Here is a 22,639-nt window from a genome sequence, read left to right as displayed (position 1 = left end):
ATGCACTAAGCGATGGTTTCCCAGACCCAGATTTAAGCCAAATCCTGGACAAACAATAATTATCAATGGAACATGGTCATTGAAAGTGCATTATTGTCCAGGACTAGGCTTAATACCAGGCCTACGAATGTTAAACATAATGCCCTTTGCTACCACACACACACATACACTGCATACCTTATATTGTAACATTGGCCTCATTCCAGGCTGATTACATTGCAGTCATTGCATTGCATCAACTACTGTTCAACTACTGTACTAGCATCAGGCACAGGGTCGCTACAGTATATGAAATTTATATCCAGGCGTTGTGAGATCTGGCAGGTGTCTAGAAGGTAGTAGGCCTGGAGCGAGTCCAATGTTTGTGACAGTTGATAAACATAACAACATTAATTAAATCTGGTCAGATTAGAAACACTCATAGCATACATAACAGACAGTGTATATAACACTGAACAGCCCTGATATCCCACATTTCACTCTAATCTGGTACAGGGGGCTCTGATTGTCTGATTAACAACATAATGTCAGAGTAGTATTACCAAGCCCCTGCTATACACATTGGGTGACCCTGCTGGCTGCAGCTTCTCTACACTGGGGGCTGTTCCAGAAAGTTGGATCAATGATTTAGCCGGCTTACTGTTCAAAATGGTAATCAACCAGTAAATAAAGAGTTATATGTGTCTGTTTATCAAATGTAGCTACCCCACTGGTCTAAGGCACTGGTCTAATCTTCATAGAGACAGCTTTCAGAGAATAATGATAACCTTTCCAGTGATTCCAATTGACACTTGTAGTGTAATGTTTGGTGGTTCCCCATAGGTACTCTCCATTGATGTTAGCGTAGTGACAAGAACCATACCAACATGCCCCATAGTAAGTAGCTGCACAGTTGTCAGACCAAGTGTCCTGGTCTTTGTCGAAGGTGCTGAACATCAACCCGCTATGATAGGCCAGTGAGTCACCTTGGAAACAGAAAAAATTGTATATTTAGAGTGTTTGCATTTTCTAAAAACTCTACAATAGCGACCCAACTTACCATAGCTAAGCCATTTAATTACCTCACTATAGACCTACCTATCTAAAACAGCCACTATTACTACTGCAATGTACTGTTACTACTACTACTTCTGGGCTGCTTACTACTACTACTACTACTATTACTACTACTACTACTTCTGGGCTGCTTACTACTACTACTACTACCACCACTACTACTACTACTACTACTACTACTACTACTATTACTACTACTACTACTACTACTACTACTACTACAACTGCTACTACTTCTGGGCTGCTTACTACTACTACTACTACCACTACTACTACTATTACCACTACTACTACTACTACTACTACTACTATTACTACTACTACTACTACTACTACTTCTGGAATGCTTACTACTACTACCACTACTACTATTACTACTACTACTACTTCTGGGATGCTTACTACTACTACTACTACCACTACCACTACTACTACTACTACTACTACTACTACTACTTCTGGGCTGCTTACTACTACTACTACTACTACTACTACTACTACTACTACTACTACTACTATTACTACTTCTGGGCTGCTTACTACTACTACTACTACTACTACTACTATTACTACTTCTGGGCTGCTTACTACTACTACTACTACTTCTGGGCTGCTTACTACTACTACTACTACTACTACTACCACTACTACTACTTCTGGGCTGCTTACTACTACTACTACTACTACTACTACTACTACTACTACTAGGCTACAGTTACAACATACACCACTACTGCCGTCACAACTTCTACAGTTATCCCACTACAGGCCCACCACTAGTTCCAACTCAGTCACTACTACTATTACATTCTCCTACATTTTCCAACACAGTCACAACTACTATTACATTCTCCTACATTTTCCAACTCAGTCACTACTACTATTACATTCTCCTACATTTTCCAACACAGTCACAACTACTATTACATTCTCCTACATTTTCCAACACAGTCACTACTACTATTACTATTCTCCTACATTTTCCAACACAGTCACAACTACTATTACATTCTCCTACATTTTCCAACACAGTCACTACTACTATTACATTCTCCTACATTTTCCAACACAGTCACAACTACTATTACATTCTCCTACATTTTCCAACACAGTCACTACTACTATTACTATTCTCCTACATTTTCCAACACAGTCACAACTACTATTACATTCTCCTACATTTTCCAACACAGTCACAACTACTATTACATTCTCCTACATTTTCCAACACAGTCACAACTACTATTACATTCTCCTACATTTTCCAACACAGTCACAACTACTATTACATTCTCCTACATTTTCCAACACAGTCACAACTACTATTACATTCTCCTACATTTTCCAACACAGTCACAACTACTATTACATTCTCCTACATTTTCCAACACAGTCACTACTACTATTACTATTCTCCTACATTTTCCAACACAGTCACAACTACTATTACATTCTCCTACATTTTCCAACACAGTCACAACTACTATTACATTCTCCTACATTTTCCAACACAGTCACAACTACTATTACATTCTCCTACATTTTCCAACACAGTCACAACTACTATTACATTCTCCTACATTTTCCAACTCAGTCACTACTACTATTACATTCTCCTACATTTTCCAACACAGTCACTACTACTATTACATTCTCCTACATTTTCCAACACTGGCCTCTAACAATTTAAACTTCCATACATTTCCAATTGCATACAAAATACTTATAGAAAATGTCACCACTTTTCAACCTCATATTCATAATTTCCAGCACCACCCCAACACCAACATACATGTATGTATAAAAAAAAATGTTTTTAAAAGGGCGGATGCACACCAGATGATGTCAAAAGTGTTTCTGGATGATCATGTGGTTAACATTATGTGATTTTTAACCAACTCTGAGCAGGCAAAGGTTAGTAAAGTAACATTTACCAACTCATAGTTGGTGAAAATCACACGATACACACCAGATGATGTTAAAAGTTTTTCCAATGACACAATCGAAAACATAGCCTATTTTCCTCTATCCTTCTGACTACAACACATAGTAAAGTGCTGTTTTCACACTTTGATGTTGGGGTGGTGCTGGAGATGATTAATGTGAAGTTGACAAGTTGACAATTTAAGGATGAGTGACAACTGAAGTAAGCACACATTTTTTTTCAGGACAATTACCCTTTAAAGTGCTCTGACGTTTATAGGACAAAAACACAGCATTTGTTCTCAGACAGCTGTGAAGCCAGAGCACATTGTGTGAATGACTTGTGTTCCTCTTTGAAAATGGTATCACCGACAAGGCAAAAACAACAAATGTTGTCTCTCACTCACTTGCTCCTCCGTTGGTGAATCCAGTGACATGTAGCTTGTATCCGTCTGCCTCAGAGTCCAAAAAGAAGGAAGAGTACATGGCAAACACACGGTTTCCTTCAAAGTCCTCCCATGTCTACCCTCAGCTCATACTTCCTCCTCTTAGTGAGAAGGTGGATGTTCTCCAGTCCTGAAGAGACAACGCTAGATCAGATTGCAGATTACAGTATACAAAGTTATCATTTGTATACTCTACTTGTTTCAACTTATTTTGGGGTATTCTTTTCTTATTTTTTTGCTAAAGTAAATTCTCACCTAGCCAGTATTCTCCCTCTGGGTTTCCAAAACCAACTTTGTACTGGTTCCAGGGTCTGTAGAAGTTCAGAGATCCATCTATCCTCCTCTGGATTACCTGAGAGAGAGTGAGACAGACAGACAGACAGACAGACAGACAGAGATGTTTAGCAACTGTTCACATGGTCTGTAAGAAATGTTAATAAGAGCCCAACATAGTACTATGATACTCACAGTCCACTTGCCTCCATCTGTGTTCATGTCACAGTACACTTGAACAGGTGTCAAAAAGGGGTAGATGGGGTAGACGCCACTTGCTTGCGAGATGTTGTAGACTTCATTCATTAGTCTGCATCCGGGTTGATATCACATCGAGGGGCAGAGTGGACTGCTGCAACAGCCAGAAGTAACACTGCCAACATGTGAGCCGTAGAGAAAAAGGAGAAAGAGAGAGAGAGAGGGGGAGAGAGAGGAGAAATAGAGAAAGTGAGAGAGAGCGACAGAGAGAGAAAGGTGATTTAAAGTTTCAAACAAAACCTCTACCTTTCAATTTAATTCACACATAACATCTTCAAGAAAATACAATTATTTGATTTAAGTCAGTCTCACCATCAATATAGTTCAAAGATTTTCAGCCTCAAGTTCAAACCTTAAACAGAAATATTGAATACGATAGAGGTTAGAAAAAACAGTTAGTTGAATTCTAGCGATTGAATTTTTAAATATGCAGTCCAACCCTAAAGTGTCCCTGTCCTACCCAGCTGACTGACAAGCATCAGTGTCCACTGTTTCTGTTCTAGCACTCTCTGAGCTTTAGGAAGACTTTTATACAGCCATATATGAATATTAATTTACATATTAACATAAATGTGATGGCGAGGTGGAACCCAACACTAGAGGATTCAAACAGGTCACATGACGTTACACAGGTTGCACAAATCACAGTGTAACAGCAATCCAGTTCTAAATTGTGTCTTTCTGTGAGGAAATGTTGTTGGTGACCGAAAGGTCAGAAGAAGAATACTTTTATGGTCGATTGTCATTTTCAGATCATGAACATTCATCTTTTATTGCCACCAGCAGGTCACTGACTACTGGCTTACAGATAGACGGTTGAATGTTGGTGGTAGCCTCGCAAAGCCACCTGATCCTGCAAGCTTACATTAAAGCCTTTTACACAGCGTGAATCAGTCTGGTATTTATGAGTCTATGTTGGTGGTACCACTTCAATGCTTTTAGCCCAAACTGTTTTCAGGAGCTACTCGTTAATTCCCTTTCTGATTTTAATGCTGTGAACCCTATATATTTGATGTATTTATTTATAGGGGAACAATGCACATGAATCAACATCAATATTACAATAATGCAACATTCATGTAAATGTGCAGGGGCTAGCCAAAAACTAATTTGCACCCGTAGTTACAGTTACAGAGTTGCAGAGGGTACGCAACACCCTGCTACAACAACTCCCCGTGGAGTGAAACAGGTAGGGACTGTAGGTGCGGGTAAGGATGACAAAGGCAGAGAATATACCGTTTACTGGGAATTTATTTATTCCTTCATACGGTAATATGGGGAAAAGGGGCTGGATGGAACCAAAGCAAAGAAAGTAAATGTCAAAGCCCCCTCTCCTAGCTTACCTGACTACCCACTACTTATCTAACCTACCCTCTCCTACCTTACCTGCCTACCCACTACTTACCTAACCTACCCTCTCCTACCTTACCTGCCTATCCACTACTTATCTAACCTACCCTCTCCTACCTTACCTTACTACCCACTACTTACCTAACCTACCCTCTCCTACCTTACCTGCCTACCCACTACTTATCTAACCTACCCTCTCCTACCTTACCTGCCTACCCAATACTTACCTAACCTACCCTCTCCTACCTTACCTGCCTACCCACTACTTACCTAACCTACCCTCTCCTACCTTACCTGCCTACCCACTACTTACCTAACCTACCCTCTCCTATCTAACCTGACTACCCACTACTTACCTAACCTACCCTCTCCTACCTTATCTGACTACCCACTACTTACCTAACTTAGCACCACCTGGTGCGCTAACCAAAACACAGGGGGTGGTCCGCACAGGTCTTACCTAGTGTGCATAGGCAGTAAATACTATGGGTTATGTATGCCCATTGCATTCAAGTATATTGTAGCTCTAACAAAGGACAATTGACCAAATTTACTGTGTCGAAAAGGGACAACGCAATCCCCTCTAGTTACTGTCCTTGTTATCCTGGAGGTTCTTTCCTTGAGCAAGCTAGTTGGAGATAATTTATATAGATGGTAAACAGAATGGGCCCTAATATTGACCCTTGTGGGACCCCAATATTATAGTAAAGAGAGTCTGACTGAGTGTCGCCCAGACAAACCCTTTGACTTCTGTTTGCCAGATAGGAATACATCCAACTAATTACTTCAGTGGATACATTAAGGGAGGATAGTTTGGATAGGAGGACCTTATGATTCACAGTATCAAAGGCCTTTTTAAGATCCAACAAGACTGCACCAACTTCACCACCTATGTCCAGTTTTAGATGTAATGCACTCCAGAAAATAACATTTGGCTGTTTCGGTAGAATGGTTAGTTCTGAATCCAAATTGCATTTAATGTATGGAGTTTTCTTGATTCAGGTGATCAGTCAGATGATCAGCCACACATCTTTCAGCTACTTTTGATAGCACTGGAAGAATGCTTATTGGTCAGTTATTTTCCACTAGTGTTGGGTCACCGGATTTTAAAACAGATGTACAATAGGGGCAATCAGACAATATTTGTGTTTCTTCAGGAATACAGTGTCTAAACCAAATACATACAGTTGAAGTCGGAAGTTTACATACACTTAGGTTGGAGTCATTAAAACTTGTTTTTCAATCACTCCACAGATTTCTTGGCAACAAACTATAATCTTGGCAAGTCGGTTTTGTGCATGACACAAGTAGTTTGTCCAACAATTGTTTACAGACAGATTATTTCACTTATAATTCACTGTATCACAATTCCAGTGGGTCAGAAGTTTACATACACTAAGTTGACTGTGCCTTTAAACAGCTTGGAAAATTCCAGAAAATAATGTCATGGCTTTAGAAGCTTCTGATAGGCTAATTTACATAATTTGAGTCAATTGGAGGTGTACCTTTGGATTTATTTCAAGGCCTATCTTTATTTCAAGGAAAATCTAAAGAAATTAGCCAAGACCTCAGAAAAACATTGTAGACCTCCACAAGTCTGGTTCATCCTTGGGAGCAGTTTCCAAACGCCTGAAGGTACCACGTTCATCTGTACAAACAATAGTAAGCAAGTACTGTACCTGTGTTTTCTGTCTGTCTGTGCCAGTTTGTCTTGTTTTGCATTGTTGCCAAAAAGTTCAATTTTGGTTTAATCTGACCAGAGCACCTTCTTCCACATGTTTGGTGTGTCTCCCAGGTGGCTTGTGGCAAACTTTAAACAACAGTTTTTATGGATATCTTTAAGAAATGGCTTTCTTCTTGCCACTCTTCCATAAAGGCCAGATTTGTGCAATATACGACTGATTGTTGTCCTATGGACAGAGTCTCCCACCTCAGCTGTTGATCTCTGCAGTTCATCCAGAGTGATCATGGGCCTCTTGGCTGCATCTCTGATCAGTCTTCTCCTTGTATGAGCTGAAAGTTTAGAGGGACGGCCAGGTCTTGGTAGATTTGCAGTGGTCTGATACTCCTTCCATTTCAATATTATTGCTTGCACAGTGCTCCTTGGGATGTTTAAAGCTTGGGAAATCTTTTTGTATCCAAATCCGGCTTTAAACTTCTTCACAACAGTATCTCGGACCTGCCTGGTGTGTTCACAGTGCAGGTGCATTTATACGGAGACTTGATTACACACAGGTGGATTGTATTTATCATCATTAGTCATTTAGGTCAACATTGGATCATTCAGAGATCCTCACTGAACTTCTGGAGAGAGTTTGCTGCACTGAATGTAAAGGGGCTGAATAATTTTGCACGCCCAATTTTTCAGTTTTTGATTTGTTAAAAAAGTTTGAAATATCCAATAAATGTCGTTCCACTTCATGATTGTGTCCCACTTGTTGTTGATTCTTCACAAAAAAATACAGTTTTATATCTTTATGTTTGAAGCCTGAAATGTGGCAAAAGGTCGCAAAGTTCAAGGGGGCTGAATACTTTCGCAAGGCACTGTATATATACCCAGGGGATAATGGCGAAATATGGGTGACACCTGGAGGGGGTGGAGACAAGCACAAGGACAGGTGAAACAGACAAGGGTGTGACAGTACCCCCACCCCCCCCAGGGGCGCCACCTGGCATCCTACCAGGGCGCATACCTGGTTGACCTGGGTGCCGACGGTGGAAGTCGGCAATGAGGGCTGGGTCCAGGTAGTCTCTAGCGGGGACCCAGCACCTCTCCTCCGGACCATAACCCTCCCAGTCAACCAAGTACTGGAAACCCCTGCCCTGCGGTCAAACATTCAGCAGCCGTCTCACTATGCCGGATGGCCTTCAATGACACTGGGCGGAGGATGAATATAGAGGGTACGGGGTAACAAAAGATGAACAGCAGTGGAACTAAGGACTCTAGAGATGGGGAAAGGGCAAATGAAACTTTGGGAAAGTTTGCAGGACTCCACCCGAAGGAGCAGGTCCCGTGTGGATAGCTTCCGCCCAATGCGATAGCAAGGAGCTGGAGTCCGGTGGTGGTCCTCTTGTCGATGATACCTGGAGTTGGTCTTGAGAAGCGCCGCCCGGGCTCTTCTCCAGGTACGCTGACAGTGGTGGATGAACATCTGGGCCGAGGGTATGTTGACTTCCTGCTCTTATTCTGGGAAGAGCGGAGGCTGATACCCCAGGGAGCACTCGAAAGGGGAGAGTACAGTGGCCGAAAAGGGAAGAGTGTTTCCTGGGCATACTCCACCCAGACCAGTTGTCGGCTCCAGGTAGTGGGGTTGGTCGAGACGAGGCATCTTAAGATTGTTTCCAGGTCTTGGTTTGCTCTCGCCAACTGGCCGGTGGATTGGGGATTGAATCTGGAGGACAGGCTGGCCGACAACCCAATAAGGGTGCAGAACGCCTTCCAGAACTGAGAGGAGAACTGAGGACCCCGGTCTGAGACTAAGTCCACCGGGAGTCCGTGGATCCTGAAGATGTGCTGCGCCATGAGCTGGGTCGTCTCTTTGGCAGAGGGTAGTTTGGGGAGAAGGATGAAATGGGTGGCCTTGGAAAACCGATCCACTACCATCAGAAGGACGGTGTTGCCATCAGATGGAGGGTGCCCAGTGAAAAAGTCCAGGGGGATATGGGACCAGGGACAGGTTGTGGCTGAAGGACACCGGGAAGGGGCTTGCCGCGGAGTCTTATTCTGAGCACAAACGGTGCATGCAGCGACGAAGGCAGAGGCATCAGGAACCATTGTGGGCCACCAGAAATGTTGTCAGAGGAAGGCCAGGGTTAGACGGACAGACTGAATTAGGGACGAACACTCGTTAAGCCAGGCCCCCTCCAGGGGAAGGCTGGGAATGTTGAGCCTTGCGGACCAGGGTCTCAATACCCAAGCTCACAGCAGCCGCAAGGCATGAGGTAGTCTCAGCGGGACTGTACAGGCGAGAAATGGCATCAGGTTTAACATTATTGGACCCTGGGCGATAGGAAATGGTGAAGTTGAACCTGGTGAATAACAGAGCACACCGGGCCTGCCTGGAGATAAGGTGCTTGGCTGTGTGGAGTTGTTACAAATTCTTGTGGTCGGTCCAAACCAAAAACGGATGTTCTGCTCCCTCCAGCCAGTGCCTCCACTCCTCCAGTGCCATCTTGAACACCAGGAGTTCTCTGTTACCCACGTTGTAGTTTCTTTCTGCAGAGTTGAGACGATGGGACAGAAAGGCACAGGGATGGAGCTTTTGGTCCTGGACAGATCTCTTGGACAGGTTAGCCTCCACTCCAACGTCAGAAGCATCGACCTTAACCACAAACTGATGGGACGGGTCCAGATGGATGAGGGCTGTAGTGAACCAATGCTTCAGGTCCAAAAAGGCTCTGTCAACCGCTGGGGACCATGTGAATGGTACCTTGGGAGAGGTGAGTGCCGAGAGGGGGGCCGCCAGGGTGCTGTTGCCTCGAATGAAACTAGAAATTGGCAAACCCCAGGAAACGCTGTATCTGCATCCTGGACTAGGTTGGGGCCAATCCACAACTGCTTTCACCTTTTCCGGGTCCCTCTGGACATTTCCTTCAGTGATGACTTATCCCAGAAAGGAGAGAGTAGAACGATGGAACTTGCATTTCTCTGCTTTCAGAAATAACTGGAAATCCAGGAGGCGCTGAAGGACTTGTCGAACATGGAGGACGTGTTCTTGGCAGAACGGGAAAAAAATAGGATGTCGTCGAGGTAGACAAACACGAAACAATTTAACAAATGCCGGAGCACATCATTTACCAGGACCTGGAAGACCGCGGAGGTGTTGGTGAGTCCAAACGGCATGACCAAGTACTCATAATGTCCACTGGCTGTCTTCCTCTCATCCCCTTTGCGAATCCAAACCAGGTGGTAAGCATTCCGAAGGTCCAGTTTGGAGAAGATGGTGGCCCCCGGAGAGGTTCGAAAGCCATAGGAGAGGAGTGGTAGGGGGTAACAATTCTTGATTGTTATGTCGTTAAGGCCCGGTAGTCAATGCACGGACACAACTATGAAATAACACATATGGAATCATGTTGTAACCAAAAAAGTGTTAAACACTTCTTCAAATAGCCACCATTTGCCTTGATGACAAAACCATCAAGCGCTATGATGAAACTGACTCTCATGAGGACCGCCACAGGAATGGAAGACCCAGAGTTACCTCTGCTAAGTATAAGTTCATTATAGTTACCAGTTCATAAGTTCATTAGAGTTACCAGCCTCAGAAATTGCAGCCCAAATAAATGATTCACAGAGTTCAATTAACACATCTCAACATCAACTGTTCAGAGGAGACTGTGTGAATCAGGCCTTCATGATCGAATTGCTTCAAAGAAACTACTATTGAAGGACACCAATAAGAAGAGACTTGCTTGGGCCAAGAAACACGAGCAATGGACATTAGACCGTCAGAAATGTGTCCTTTGGTCTGAATTCAAATTGGAGAGTTTTGGTTAAACGGATTAACTCCGCATGTATATTTCCCACCGTAATGCATGGAGGAGGAGTTGTTATGGTGTGGGGGTGCTTTGCTGGTGACACTGTCTGTGATTTATTTAAAATTCAAGGCACACTTAACCAGCATGGCTACCACAGCATTCTGCAGCGATACGCAATCCCATTTGGTTTGCACTTAGTCCCACTATCATTTGTTTTTCTACAGGACAATGACCCAACACACATCCAGGCTGGGTAAGGGCTATTTTACCAAGAAGGAGAGTGATGGAGTGCTGCATCAGATGACCTGGCCTGAATTGAATCCAGGTGAAGCTGGTTGACAGAATGCCAAGAGTGTGCAAAGCTGTCGTTAAGGCAAAGGGTGGCTATTTGTTTAACACTTTTTTGCTTACTACATGATTCCATATGTGTTATTTCATAGTTGTGTTGAATGAGTAGGTGTGTCCAAACTTTTGACTGGCACTGTAAATTTGGCACATTAGGATACAAAAACACAGTCATGGGAAGCACAAGTAAAACATCACAAATCGCCCAGAAAAACAGTTACATTCCTCCACAAATAAGTCCCCAATCAATACTCTAAACGTTGCGAACGGCAGCAGAACATCTCAATTAAATGTGTTTTGAAATTTTGTTCCAACAATATGGTGCTTTAAAGCTAAAAGCAGATTTACCTAGCTCGGTGAAGACCCTAGGAATCTCAAGAGTTAACCAATTCTGTGAACTGGTTATGCAACTCAGATGTCTATACTTCAACAGCAAAGTTAGATAAGACTGACGTTTATAAAGTAGGGCATTTTTGATACAGGATGCAGTGATGAGTATCAAAACTGTCACCTGTAACAAAACGAAGGGCACTATGGTAGATGGCATTTAAAGGTTTAAGAGTTGTAGCAGCTGTATTTTATAAGTAATATCACCATAATCAAGAACAGATAAAAAGGTTGACTGAATAATCTGCTTCCCTACTGCTTAGAGAACGGCACAATCTGTTTCGATACAAAAAGCCAACTTTAAATCTGAACTTCTTAACCTTTTTTAACGTCACATCCATATAAATCCAAATGCCTAGGTATTTATATGCGGGAACACGTTCAATTGGAGAACCATCTAATGAGTGAACATTATGTATTTTGTTTTGCCCGTATTAAGAACAAGTTTTACATAAGCAAGAGATTCCTGCATAGCAATAACATCTGACAGTAGTTTTGACACAGCCAGGTCAACAGTCAGGGCAATAGCATACATAATAGTATCGTCCGCATAGAGATGAAGTTGACCATTTTTAACAGCTTGACCAATGGTGTTCATATAACTAATGAAGAGAACAGCTTCCAAAATCGACCCCTGTGGCACACCTTTGTGCACTTCATGAAATTCCGACTTAACCCCATCAATCACGGTGGCCTGAGTTCTGTCACTAAGATAATCATGAAACCATGAACAGGTGTCAAAGCTCAGGCCTATCGAGGACAACTTATTCAATAAAATAGCCTGATAAACAGTATCAAAAGCTTTTGACAGGTCCACTAACAAAGCAGCATATTTCATTTGAGTTTCTAAAGTATTGACAAGATCATCAACAACTAAAGTGGTTGCTGTAATAGTGCTATGGCCAGGCCTAAACCCTGATTGGTTTACATTAAAAATACATTTCTCAGATAATAAAGAGAAAAGTTGTACATTTACCAAGGGTTCAATAATCTTAGCTAGACAAGGAAGCCTTGAAACGGGGTCATAATTATTAAGATCACTACTATCCCCGTCCTGAATTCCATACTTTTGGAATATTTCCTGATAACAATATTAACTAAAATGTGGGTTACTGAGCCAACAATGATGCGTCAATAATGTAGCCCAAACTGTTCGGATGCTACACTTCTACACTCAAGTAGAACCATACAGGGGTTTTTCCAATTTGTCCCCATAGGGGAAACCTTTTTGGTGCTGGGTAGAACCCTTTGCAGGGGGTTCTATGTAGGGTTCTTCAAAGAACCCTCTGTATAAAGTTCTACCTAGGACGCTCTATGAAGCATTCTGCCTAGAACCCACTATGAAGGGTTCTACCAAGAACCATTTTATAATCTAAAAGGTTCTACCTAGAACCCTTTTATCTTTGGAGGGTTATTCCTAGAACCCTCTTTGAACGGTTCCACCAGCGATATTAGCCTTTAAAATTGTATTATTTATGACAATAAATTACATATACAGTGGGGCAAAAAAGTATTTAGTCAGCCACCAATTGTGCAAGTTCTCCCACTTAAAGATGAGAGAGGCCTGTAATTTTCATCATAGGTACACTTCAACTATGACAGACAGAATGAGGGAAACAAAATCCAGAAAATCACATTGTAGGATTTCTAATGAATTTATTTGCAAATTATGGTGGAAAATAAGTATTTGGTCACCTACAAACAAGCAAGATTTCTGTCTCTCACAGACCTGTAACTTCTTCTTTAAGAGGCTCCTCTGTCCTCCGCTCATTACCTGTATTAATGGCACCTGTTTGAACTTGTTACCAGTATAAAAGACACCTGTCCACAACCTCAAACAGTCACACTCTAAACTCCACTATGGCCAAGACCAAAGAGCTGTCAAAGGACACCAGAAACAAAATTGTAGACCTGCACCAGGCTGGGAAGACTGAATCTCCATCTTTTTAAGTGGGAGAACTTGCACAATTGGTGGCTGACTAAATACTTTTTTGCCCCACTGTATCATAAGGCCTTTCTTTGAGGGCCTAGTTACTGTATACCGTAATACAGTGGTGTTAGGAATCTCCTGGTTTACAGGCCACATCAAGCCTTCAAATCATATTATGCTGGCATGCAAAGTGATGTGTAGTTCCTTTTGGAGTCCAGTTAGGATATCCAACAAGTGGAATTGTTAATCACCCGCAACCTGCATTCAGAATGACTGCCAGGGTAGGGAAGATTGAATATTGAGACGACCTCAATCATCTAAACTAGAACAACCATCTCATTAATGGGTGCAATAAATCCTACAGATTGTATTATTTTAGAAAATTGTATGTTATTTATCTTTCTGTAGCATAAAATGTATTAACCAATGAAAATCTCCCTCCAATAGACCATGCTGAGAAATAATATACTGTATATGAAGAACCCTTCCTGCCTTCCAAAGAATCCTTCTTGCCTTCCAAATAATCATCAAAGAATGCTTTCTTCCTAAAAGGGTTCTTCTGATCAAAACAGTTATTGGTAGAAAGAACCCTATCCCTCTGCAGAGAACCATTTTTAAACCCTTTATTCTAAGAGTGTACAGACAGAAGTTGGCAGATCGGCTGTACCGACTTCAGACGAGTCCCAAAACGGCGAACACCATCGTGTTTGTGACAGTCTTGTCTTTCCAGGGGGGTCATATTAGTTTTTTAGCCCAAACCTTTCGGACGCTACAGACGTCTTTGTGAGAAGACCGAGTTTCGGAAAAAAACAAGGTTGAATCATGATGACGTCAGTGATCTTCAGGTCATAGCTCTAGAAAGAGACCCAAGTTCCGGATTTATAATTGCGAGTTGGATGACCGTTCAAAACATATTTTTCCAGTCAGAGCTAGTTATTTCCAAGTTCCCAGTTGTCTTGAACTCACTGAAGTCAGATTTCGCAGTTCACCGTTGTTTTGAGCGTGAAACAAATCATGCTTCATTGACAGCATGGCCAATGTTGAATGTTAATAATTTTAAACTTGGAAAAGAGACCCTTAATGCCAGATTTGAGACAACATAGCCACTCCACTGAATAGCAGACTAGTGATTGTTTTGAAATTCCTTCCAAATCACTCATTGTTGAATTTGCGATTTCCAACTTGTTGTGTAATGTTTATGTCCAATGGCCGATGAGCACTGATATGTTTTATCTAGAATTTCTCTTAATTATTTATCTTCATATGACAAGGATTAAAAAGGATTTGCCAGTAGATTGTCAACTTGATTCATGATGATGACTGCTAGCTAAGATTTTGAAAGTGTGATATTGACATGATCAGTCCAATCAAGTTGTAGATATAACACGATTTGACGTCATTTTATTTGTGGCCAATGACCCTGAGCCTTCTTGGATGGGCACTTCTAATGTAACTCTATGGCAGCACCCAAAGGGGCTTGTATTTTCAAGCTCTACCCTTAGACTTGGCGGTAACGTAGTGTCCCCATGAGTGACAGAACACTAAGCCAATCATGGCGCAACTAGAGAACATTACCAACACCTACGCTCCGTATTTTCCTCTGACTGCCCCACCACCATAGAAAGCACTGAGCTAGGCTGAAACACCTGCATTTTGGAGCTGCCTTACTCAATAAAGCAAAAAATAGATCATGTTTGTATTCAGCTTTGTTTATTTTTTTTTTTACATTGTTTGTAAACTTATGTGATATGTGATAATGCCAAAATAACATGCAAAACAGGCAATCCCCCCCCCCTCCAAAAAAACCACCCTGAATGACGGGTCGCCACTGGTTGATGGTAATCTCACACCTTTTGTGTTGATGATGTGTCAATGGAAAGGCCTTAAAAAGTTGATACCCAACTACAAGGCCTGACTTTTATCCAATACTGTTGAGCGTTGGCACAATATGGATGCAGTAGCAAAAGACCTTGCACATAATGTCATCATTGTATGGTAAAGTGAGATGAGAAGCATGATGGGAATGCCAGGGGCTTTTGTCATTCCGCCAGCCATTGCAACGTTGCGTCACTCTCTGGCGATTGGGTTTTGCCATTACATGCAACAGTAAATAGGCTTTTTGTTTATATATTTTCCCTGTCGCTGTTTTTGTTCTCTTCCTGTTGTGGTAGGCATCCTCCAGACAACCACCCCAAACTGATCTCCATGGCACACAAAGCCAGCCTTTTGATTCAAGAGCTTATTTTCTTTCCAGTGTTCCATATATTTATTGGTCTCTTTTCTTCTTCCTCTCCCTCTGTGATTAGTGGAAAGAGCTACAGCCCTTCCTCCTCCAGCCACCCCCCTCCCCCTCCCCCATCCCCTCCCCCTGCTTTATTCCCCCCCCACTCCCTCCTCCTCCCGCTTCCCTCCACCCTCGCCCCACTTCCCTCCCCACTCGCTCCCCCTCCTCCCTCCCCCTACTTCCCTCCCCACTCACTCCCCCTCCTCCACTCACAAGCTTCCCTCCCCTCTTCCTGATTTACTCCCAGTCTACCTCCTTACCACCCTCACCAACCCACAGACACACACATTAATCCTTGCTCAGGCCTCAGTTTACAGATACAATGGGGTTTGGAGAATTGGACTTGAGATAATTGTGCTGCTATCCCATTTCGTCTGTAATGGAATCGCTCGGTGGGCCCCAGTCCAGCTTAGAGGAGAATGGCGTCTTTGCTGATAACACAAAAACAAGTCTGCGTGCCCAGCACCATTTGGAGATTGTCTTAACGGTGGTTTTGATTACTTTGTGAGACATCTCTTTCTTTTGCATCCACCCTCCTTTCTCCACTTTTTCACATTCATCTCCTCTTCTCCTTTCATTATAGCAGTGTTTCCCAAACTCAATCCTGGGGCCCCTCTTGGTGTACATTGTGGTTGTTGCCTTAGCACTACACAGCTGATTCAAATAACCACCTCATCATCAAGCTTTGATTGTTTATTTGAATCAGCTGTGTAGTGCTAGGGCAAAAAACTAAACATATTTGGTGCCATGTTGTGAGGGACTTTGGAAAAGCAGGAGCTGTGAAAATAGTGGCCACAATCACTGTAATTAACACAGGTGTCAATCTGGAAGAACACCTGCTCTATTAACTCCTGGCTCTTGAAGTTGGCAACCTCCTGGCCCTGGGGTCAGCTGCAGCGCAGTGGTCGTTTATCAGGAATGGTGAGTGGATGCAGATGGCTGGGAAACAACACTGTTACATGTGAAAATGGCAGATGGAAAAATGTATGGCAAAACCTAAACTTTAAACCAACCAAAAAACGACCATATATGTGACCCGATTAAAGAAACTAGGTGTATATCGCAAGTCACGACTTCACAGCGGAGCAGTTTGAATAAAAACGTTGTTTTTTCTTCCCACTAGCCATGATTGGCTGAGATAATGAGTGGGCTGGACATGCCGAGAGATGAGTTTGTATTAGTCTGCAATATATAAGACTTTTGTCTATTTGAGCTGGTCAGTCTGTGTTGGTAACCCTGTCGAACGCGGCTTTTTTATAATGTAGCTGCATAAGTGTTGCTCTCCACTTTCTGGAGGATCGAGTTTTGAAATGATTAGAATTAGAATATGACCGCTAAAGAGGTGGGAAAACACCTGTTTCCGGATTACGTCTTCAAACTAAGGGCATTTGTGGTATGGATCCAGGGAGACATGTCCATCATATCATGTATAATGATGTATACAGACAGGTAAGATAGTCTAGCTCGCTACATTTTCAGATATAACATGTTTATAATTTTGACAAAGTGGTTTCCTTTTAAGCTAAAGTGTACTGTTAGCTAGCGTTAGCAGGCTGGCTCGTTAGCTAGCATGACGTGATGTGTGTGATCTTACATGTTGTTTACCTAGCTAGGTTCATTGTTTACCTAGCTAGCTACATGTCTTAAGCTAAAGTGTACAACACCCGTTGAATATGGTCGGTGTCAGTAAACATCAGCACAAAAGCATAATGAAATTGTTAGTCAGCAGAGCTGGTTCGACTTTTTTCATGTTATCCAGAGGTAAACAAATCATCGGCCAGAGCGTCAAGAGTGCGCTCTGAACGCAAGGAGATGGGTGGGGCTAAAGCTTAAGAGGGTGTGAACAATGCTGAATGGGTGTAGACAAAGAAGAGCTCTCTCACCGAAATGCTAAAATGCAATTTTCTCAACTTTCAAAGCCTAATTACTTTCCTCAAATGCAGTGTATGATATACCATTTTGTAGCTCCGAGTCTCTACTTTTATCCATTGTAAAAAACAGAAATTCAAATTTTTGCTACATAAATCAAATGAAATGTATTTATATAGCCCTTCGTACATCAGCTGATATCTCAAAGTCCTGTACAGAAACCCAGCCTAAAACCCCAAACAGCAAGCAATGCAGGTGTAGAAGCACGGTGGCTAGGAAAAACTCCCTAGAAAGGCCAAAACCTAGGAAGAAACCTAGCCTGGTTCCTCTCTATGTGGGGTTGCCAGTCCTCTTCTGGTTGTGTCATGTATTGTCATGTTGTGTCTTGTTTCTGTCCTTTCCCTTCACCCTGTCTCCTTCTGCTGGTCGTTATTAGGTTACCTTTTCTCCCCCTCTTTCCCCCAGCTGTTCCTTGTCTCCTCCTAACTACCTCGTCACCCCTTTTCCCACCTGTTCCCTTTTTCCCTCTGATTAGTCCTCTATATCTCTCTCTGTTTTTGCTCCTGTCTTTGTCGGATTCTTGTTTGTGTTATTCATGCCTGAACCAGACTATCGTCATGTTTGCTGCAACCTTGTCCTGTCCTGTCGGAATCTGCCGGTCCATCTGAGCCTACCTATGTTTTGTCATTAAAGAAGCTCTGTTTACGTTAATTCGCTTTTGGGTCCTCATTCACGCACCGTAACAGAAGAATCCGACCGAGAATGGACCCAGCGACTTCGGATCCTCTCCACTCAGCCGTCGAGATCCAGGCAGCGATGCTAGGCAGACACGAGCAGGAATTGTCTGCTGCTCGACATGCCGTTGAGACCCTGGCCACCCAAGTCTCCAACCTCACAGAACAGGTTCACCATCTCCGCCTCGATCCACCGGCCACTTCCAGGGCTTTCCAGGAATCTCCGGAGCCCAGAATCAATAACCCGCCGTGTTACTCTGGGGAGCCCACTGAATGCCGCTCGTTCCTCACCCAGTGTGATATTGTGTTTTCTCTCCAGCCCAACACTTACTCCAGGAGCACTGCTCGTGTCGCCTACGTCATATCTCTCCTTACTGGACGGGCTCGTGAGTGGGGCACGGCAATCTGGGAGGCAAGGGCTGAGTGTACTAACCAGTATCAGGACTTTAAGGAGGAGATGATACGGGTTTTTGATCGATCTGTTTTTGGGGAGGAGGCTTCCAGGGCCCTGTCTTCCCTATGTCAAGGTAATCGATCCATAACAGACTACTCTATTGAGTTTCGCACTCTTGCTGTCTCCAGTGGCTGGAACGAGCCGGCTTTGCTCGCTCGTTTTCTGGAGGGTCTCCGCGCAGGGGTAAAGGATGAGATTCTCTCCCGGGAGGTTCCTTCCAGCGTGGATTCCTTGATTGAACTCGCTATTCGCATTGAGCGACGGGTTGATCTTCGTCACCGAGCTCGTGGAAAGGAGCTCGCGTTCTCCGTTGCCCCCCTCTCCGCATCACTACCATCTTCCTCTGCCGGCTCGGGTGCTGAGCCTATGCAGCTGGGAGGTATCCGCATCTCGACTAAGGAGAGGGAACGGAGAATCACCAACCGCCTCTGTCTCTATTGCGGTTCTGCTGGTCATTTTGTCACTTCATGTCCAGTAAAAGCCAGAGCTCATCAGTAAGCGGAGGGCTACTGGTGAGCGCTACTACTCCTGTCTCTCCTTCAAGATCCTGCACTACCTTGTCGGTCCATCTACGCTGGACCGGTTCGTCAGCTTCCTGCAGTGCCTTAATAGACTCTGGGGCGGAGGGCTGTTTTATGGACGAGACCTGGGCTCGGGAACATGACATTCCTCTCAGACAGTTAAGGGAGTCCACGGCCTTGTTCGCCCTGGATGGTAGTCCTCTCCCCAGGATTCAGCGTGAGACGCTACCTTTAACCCTCACTGTTTCTGGTAATCATAGCGAAACCATTTCTTTTTTAATTTTTCGTTCACCTTTTACACCTGTTGTTTTGGGCCATCCCTGGCTAGTTTGTCATAATCCTTCCATTAATTGGTCTAGTAATTCTATCCTCTCCTGGAACGTCTCTTGTCATGTGAAATGTTTAATGTCTGCTATCCCTCCTGTTTCCTCTGTCTCTTCTTCACAGGAGGAGCCTGGTGATTTGACAGGGGTGCCGGAGGAATATCACGATCTGCGCACGGTGTTCAGTCGGTCCAGGGCCACCTCTCTTCCTCCACACCGGTCGTATGATTGTAGTATTGATCTCCTTCCGGGAACCACTCCCCCCCGGGGTAGACTATACTCTCTGTCGGCTCCCGAACGTAAGGCTCTCGAAGATTATTTGTCTGTAGCTCTTGCCGCCGGTACCATAGTCCCCTCCTCCTCTCCCGCCGGAGCGGGGTTTTTTTTTGTTAAGAAGAAGGACGGGTCCCTGCGCCCCTGCATAGATTATCGAGGGCTGAATGACATAACAGTGAAGAATCGTTATCCGCTTCCTCTTATGTCTTCAGCCTTCGAGATCCTGCAGGGAGCCAGGTTTTTCACTAAGTTGGACCTTCGTAACGCTTACCATCTCGTGCGCATCAGGGAGGGGGACGAGTGGAAGACGGCGTTTAACACTCCGTTAGGGCACTTTGAATACCGGGTTCTTCCTTTCGGCCTCGCTAACGCTCCAGCTGTCTTTCAGGCATTAGTCAATGATGTCCTGAGAGACATGCTGAACATCTTTGTTTTCGTTTACCTTGACGATATCCTGATTTTTTCACCGTCACTCCAGATTCATGTTCAGCACGTTCGACGTGTCCTCCAGCGTCTTTTAGAGAATTGTCTTTTTGTGAAGGCTGAGAAGTGCTCTTTTCATGCCTCCTCCGTCACATTTCTCGGTTCTGTTATTTCCACTGAAGGCATTAAGATGGATCCCGCTAAGGTCCAAGCTGTCATTGATTGGCCCGTCCCTAAGTCACGCGTCGAGCTGCAGCGCTTTCTCGGCTTCGCGAACTTCTATCGTCGTTTCATCCGTAATTTCGGTCAGGTGGCAGCTCCTCTCACAGCCCTTACTTCTGTCAAGACGTGCTTTAAGTGGTCCGTTTCCGCCCAGGGAGCTTTTGATCTCCTCAAGAATCGTTTTACATCCGCACCTATCCTTGTTACACCTGACGTCACTAGACAGTTCGTTGTCGAGGTTGACGCGTCAGAGGTGGGCGTGGGAGCCATTCTTTCTCAGCGCTCCCTCTCTGACGACAAGGTCCACCCTTGCGCGTATTTTTCTCATCGCCTGTCGCCGTCGGAACGTAACTATGATGTGGGAAACCGCGAACTGCTCGCCATCCGCTTAGCCCTAGGCGAATGGCGACAGTGGTTGGAGGGGGCGACCGTTCCTTTTGTCGTTTGGACTGACCATAGGAACCTTGAGTACATCCGTTCTGCCAAACGACTTAATGCGCGTCAGGCGCGCTGGGCGCTGTTTTTCGCTCGTTTCGAGTTCGTGATTTCTTATCGTCCGGGCTCTAAGAACACCAAGCCTGATGCTTTATCTCGTCTCTTCAGTTCTTCAGTAGCCTCCACTGACCCCGAGGGGATTCTCCCTGAGGGGCGTGTTGTCGGGTTGACTGTCTGGGGAATTGAGAGGCAGGTAAAGCAAGCACTCACTCAAACTCCGTCGCCGCGCGCTTGTCCTAGGAACCTTCTTTTCGTTCCCGTTCCTACTCGTCTGGCCGTTCTTCAGTGGGCTCACTCTGCCAAGTTAGCCGGCCACCCTGGCGTTCGGGGTACGCTTGCTTCCATTCGCCAGCGTTTTTGGTGGCCCACCCGGGAGCATGACACGCGTCGCTTCGTGGCTGCTTGTTCGGTCTGCGCGCAGACTAAGTCCGGTAACTCCCCTCCTGCCGGCCGTCTCAGGCCGCTTCCCATTCCCTCTCGACCGTGGTCTCACATCGCCTTAGATTTTGTCACCGGACTGCCTTCGTCAGCGGGGAAGACTGTTATTCTTACGGTTGTCGACAGGTTCTCTAAGGCGGCTCATTTTATTCCCCTTGCTAAGCTTCCTTCTGCTAAAGAGACGGCACAAATCATAATCGAGAATGTTTTCAGAATTCATGGCCTTCCGTCAGACGTCGTTTCGGACAGAGGTCCGCAATTCACGTCTCAATTTTGGAGGGAGTTTTGACGTTTGATTGGGGCTTCCGTCAGTCTCTCTTCCGGCTTTCACCCCCAGTCTAACGGTCAAGCAGAACGGGCCAATCAGACTATTGGTCGCATCTTACGCAGTCTTTCTTTTCGCAACCCTGCGTCTTGGTCAGAACAGCTCCCCTGGGCAGAATACGCCCACAACTCGCTTCCTTCGTCTGCGACCGGGCTATCTCCTTTTCAGAGTAGCCTCGGGTACCAGCCTCCGCTGTTCTCATCTCAGTTCGCCGAGTCCAGCGTCCCCTCCGCTCAGGCTTTTGTCCAACGTTGCGAGCGCACCTGGAAGAGGGTCAGGTCTGCACTTTGCCGTTATAGGGCGCAGACTGTGAGAGCTGCTAATAAGCGTAGAACTAAGAGTCCTAGATATTGTCGCGGTCAGAGAGTTTGGCTCTCCACTCAGAACCTTCCCCTTAAGACCGCTTCTCGCAAGTTGACCCCGCGGTTCATTGGTCCGTTCCGTATTTCTCAGATCATTAATCCTGTCGCAGTTCGACTTCTTCTTCCGCGATATCTTCGTCGCGTCCACCCGGTCTTCCATGTCTCCTGTATCAAGCCCGTTCTTCGCGCCCCCGCTCGTCTTCCCCCCCCCCCCCCCCATCCTTGTCGAGGGCGCACCCATCTACAGGGTCCGTAGGATTTTGGACATGCGTCCTCGGGGCCGTGGTCATCAGTACCTAGTAGATTGGGAGGGGTACGGTCCTGAGGAGAGGAGTTGGGTTCCCTCTCGTGACGTGCTGGACCGTGCGCTGATCGAGGATTTCCTCCGTTGCCGCCAGGTTTCCTCCTCGAGTGCGCCAGGAGGCGCTCGGTGAGTGGGGGGGTACTGTCATGTATTGTCATGTTGT

The 22,639-nt window shown here is 44.7% G+C and overlaps 1 protein-coding gene and 1 long non-coding RNA gene across 2 annotated transcripts in view; both read right to left on the bottom strand.

Moving 5' to 3' along the window:
- The window catches only part of LOC149978334 (uncharacterized), a 1,052,250-nt gene that overhangs the window by 36,385 nt on the left and 993,226 nt on the right, over window positions 1–22,639 (bottom strand). The window lies entirely within an intron of this gene.
- Window positions 563–4,634, bottom strand: LOC110487765 (microfibril-associated glycoprotein 4-like). The gene is given in 5 exon segments (XM_090198018.1): window positions 563–965; window positions 3,387–3,495; window positions 3,497–3,555; window positions 3,681–3,777; window positions 3,894–4,634. Coding segments are annotated over 5 exon segments (627 nt in total). The 5' UTR covers window positions 4,005–4,634; the 3' UTR covers window positions 563–714.

Source organism: Oncorhynchus mykiss, chromosome 14 (genome assembly GCF_057628025.1).
Source record: "Oncorhynchus mykiss isolate SJ-2025 chromosome 14, ASM5762802v1, whole genome shotgun sequence".
NCBI classification, from domain to species: Eukaryota; Metazoa; Chordata; class Actinopteri; order Salmoniformes; family Salmonidae; genus Oncorhynchus; species Oncorhynchus mykiss.
The sequence above is the reverse complement of the archived record's forward strand: the minus strand, read 5'-3'. Positions and strand labels throughout refer to the sequence as shown.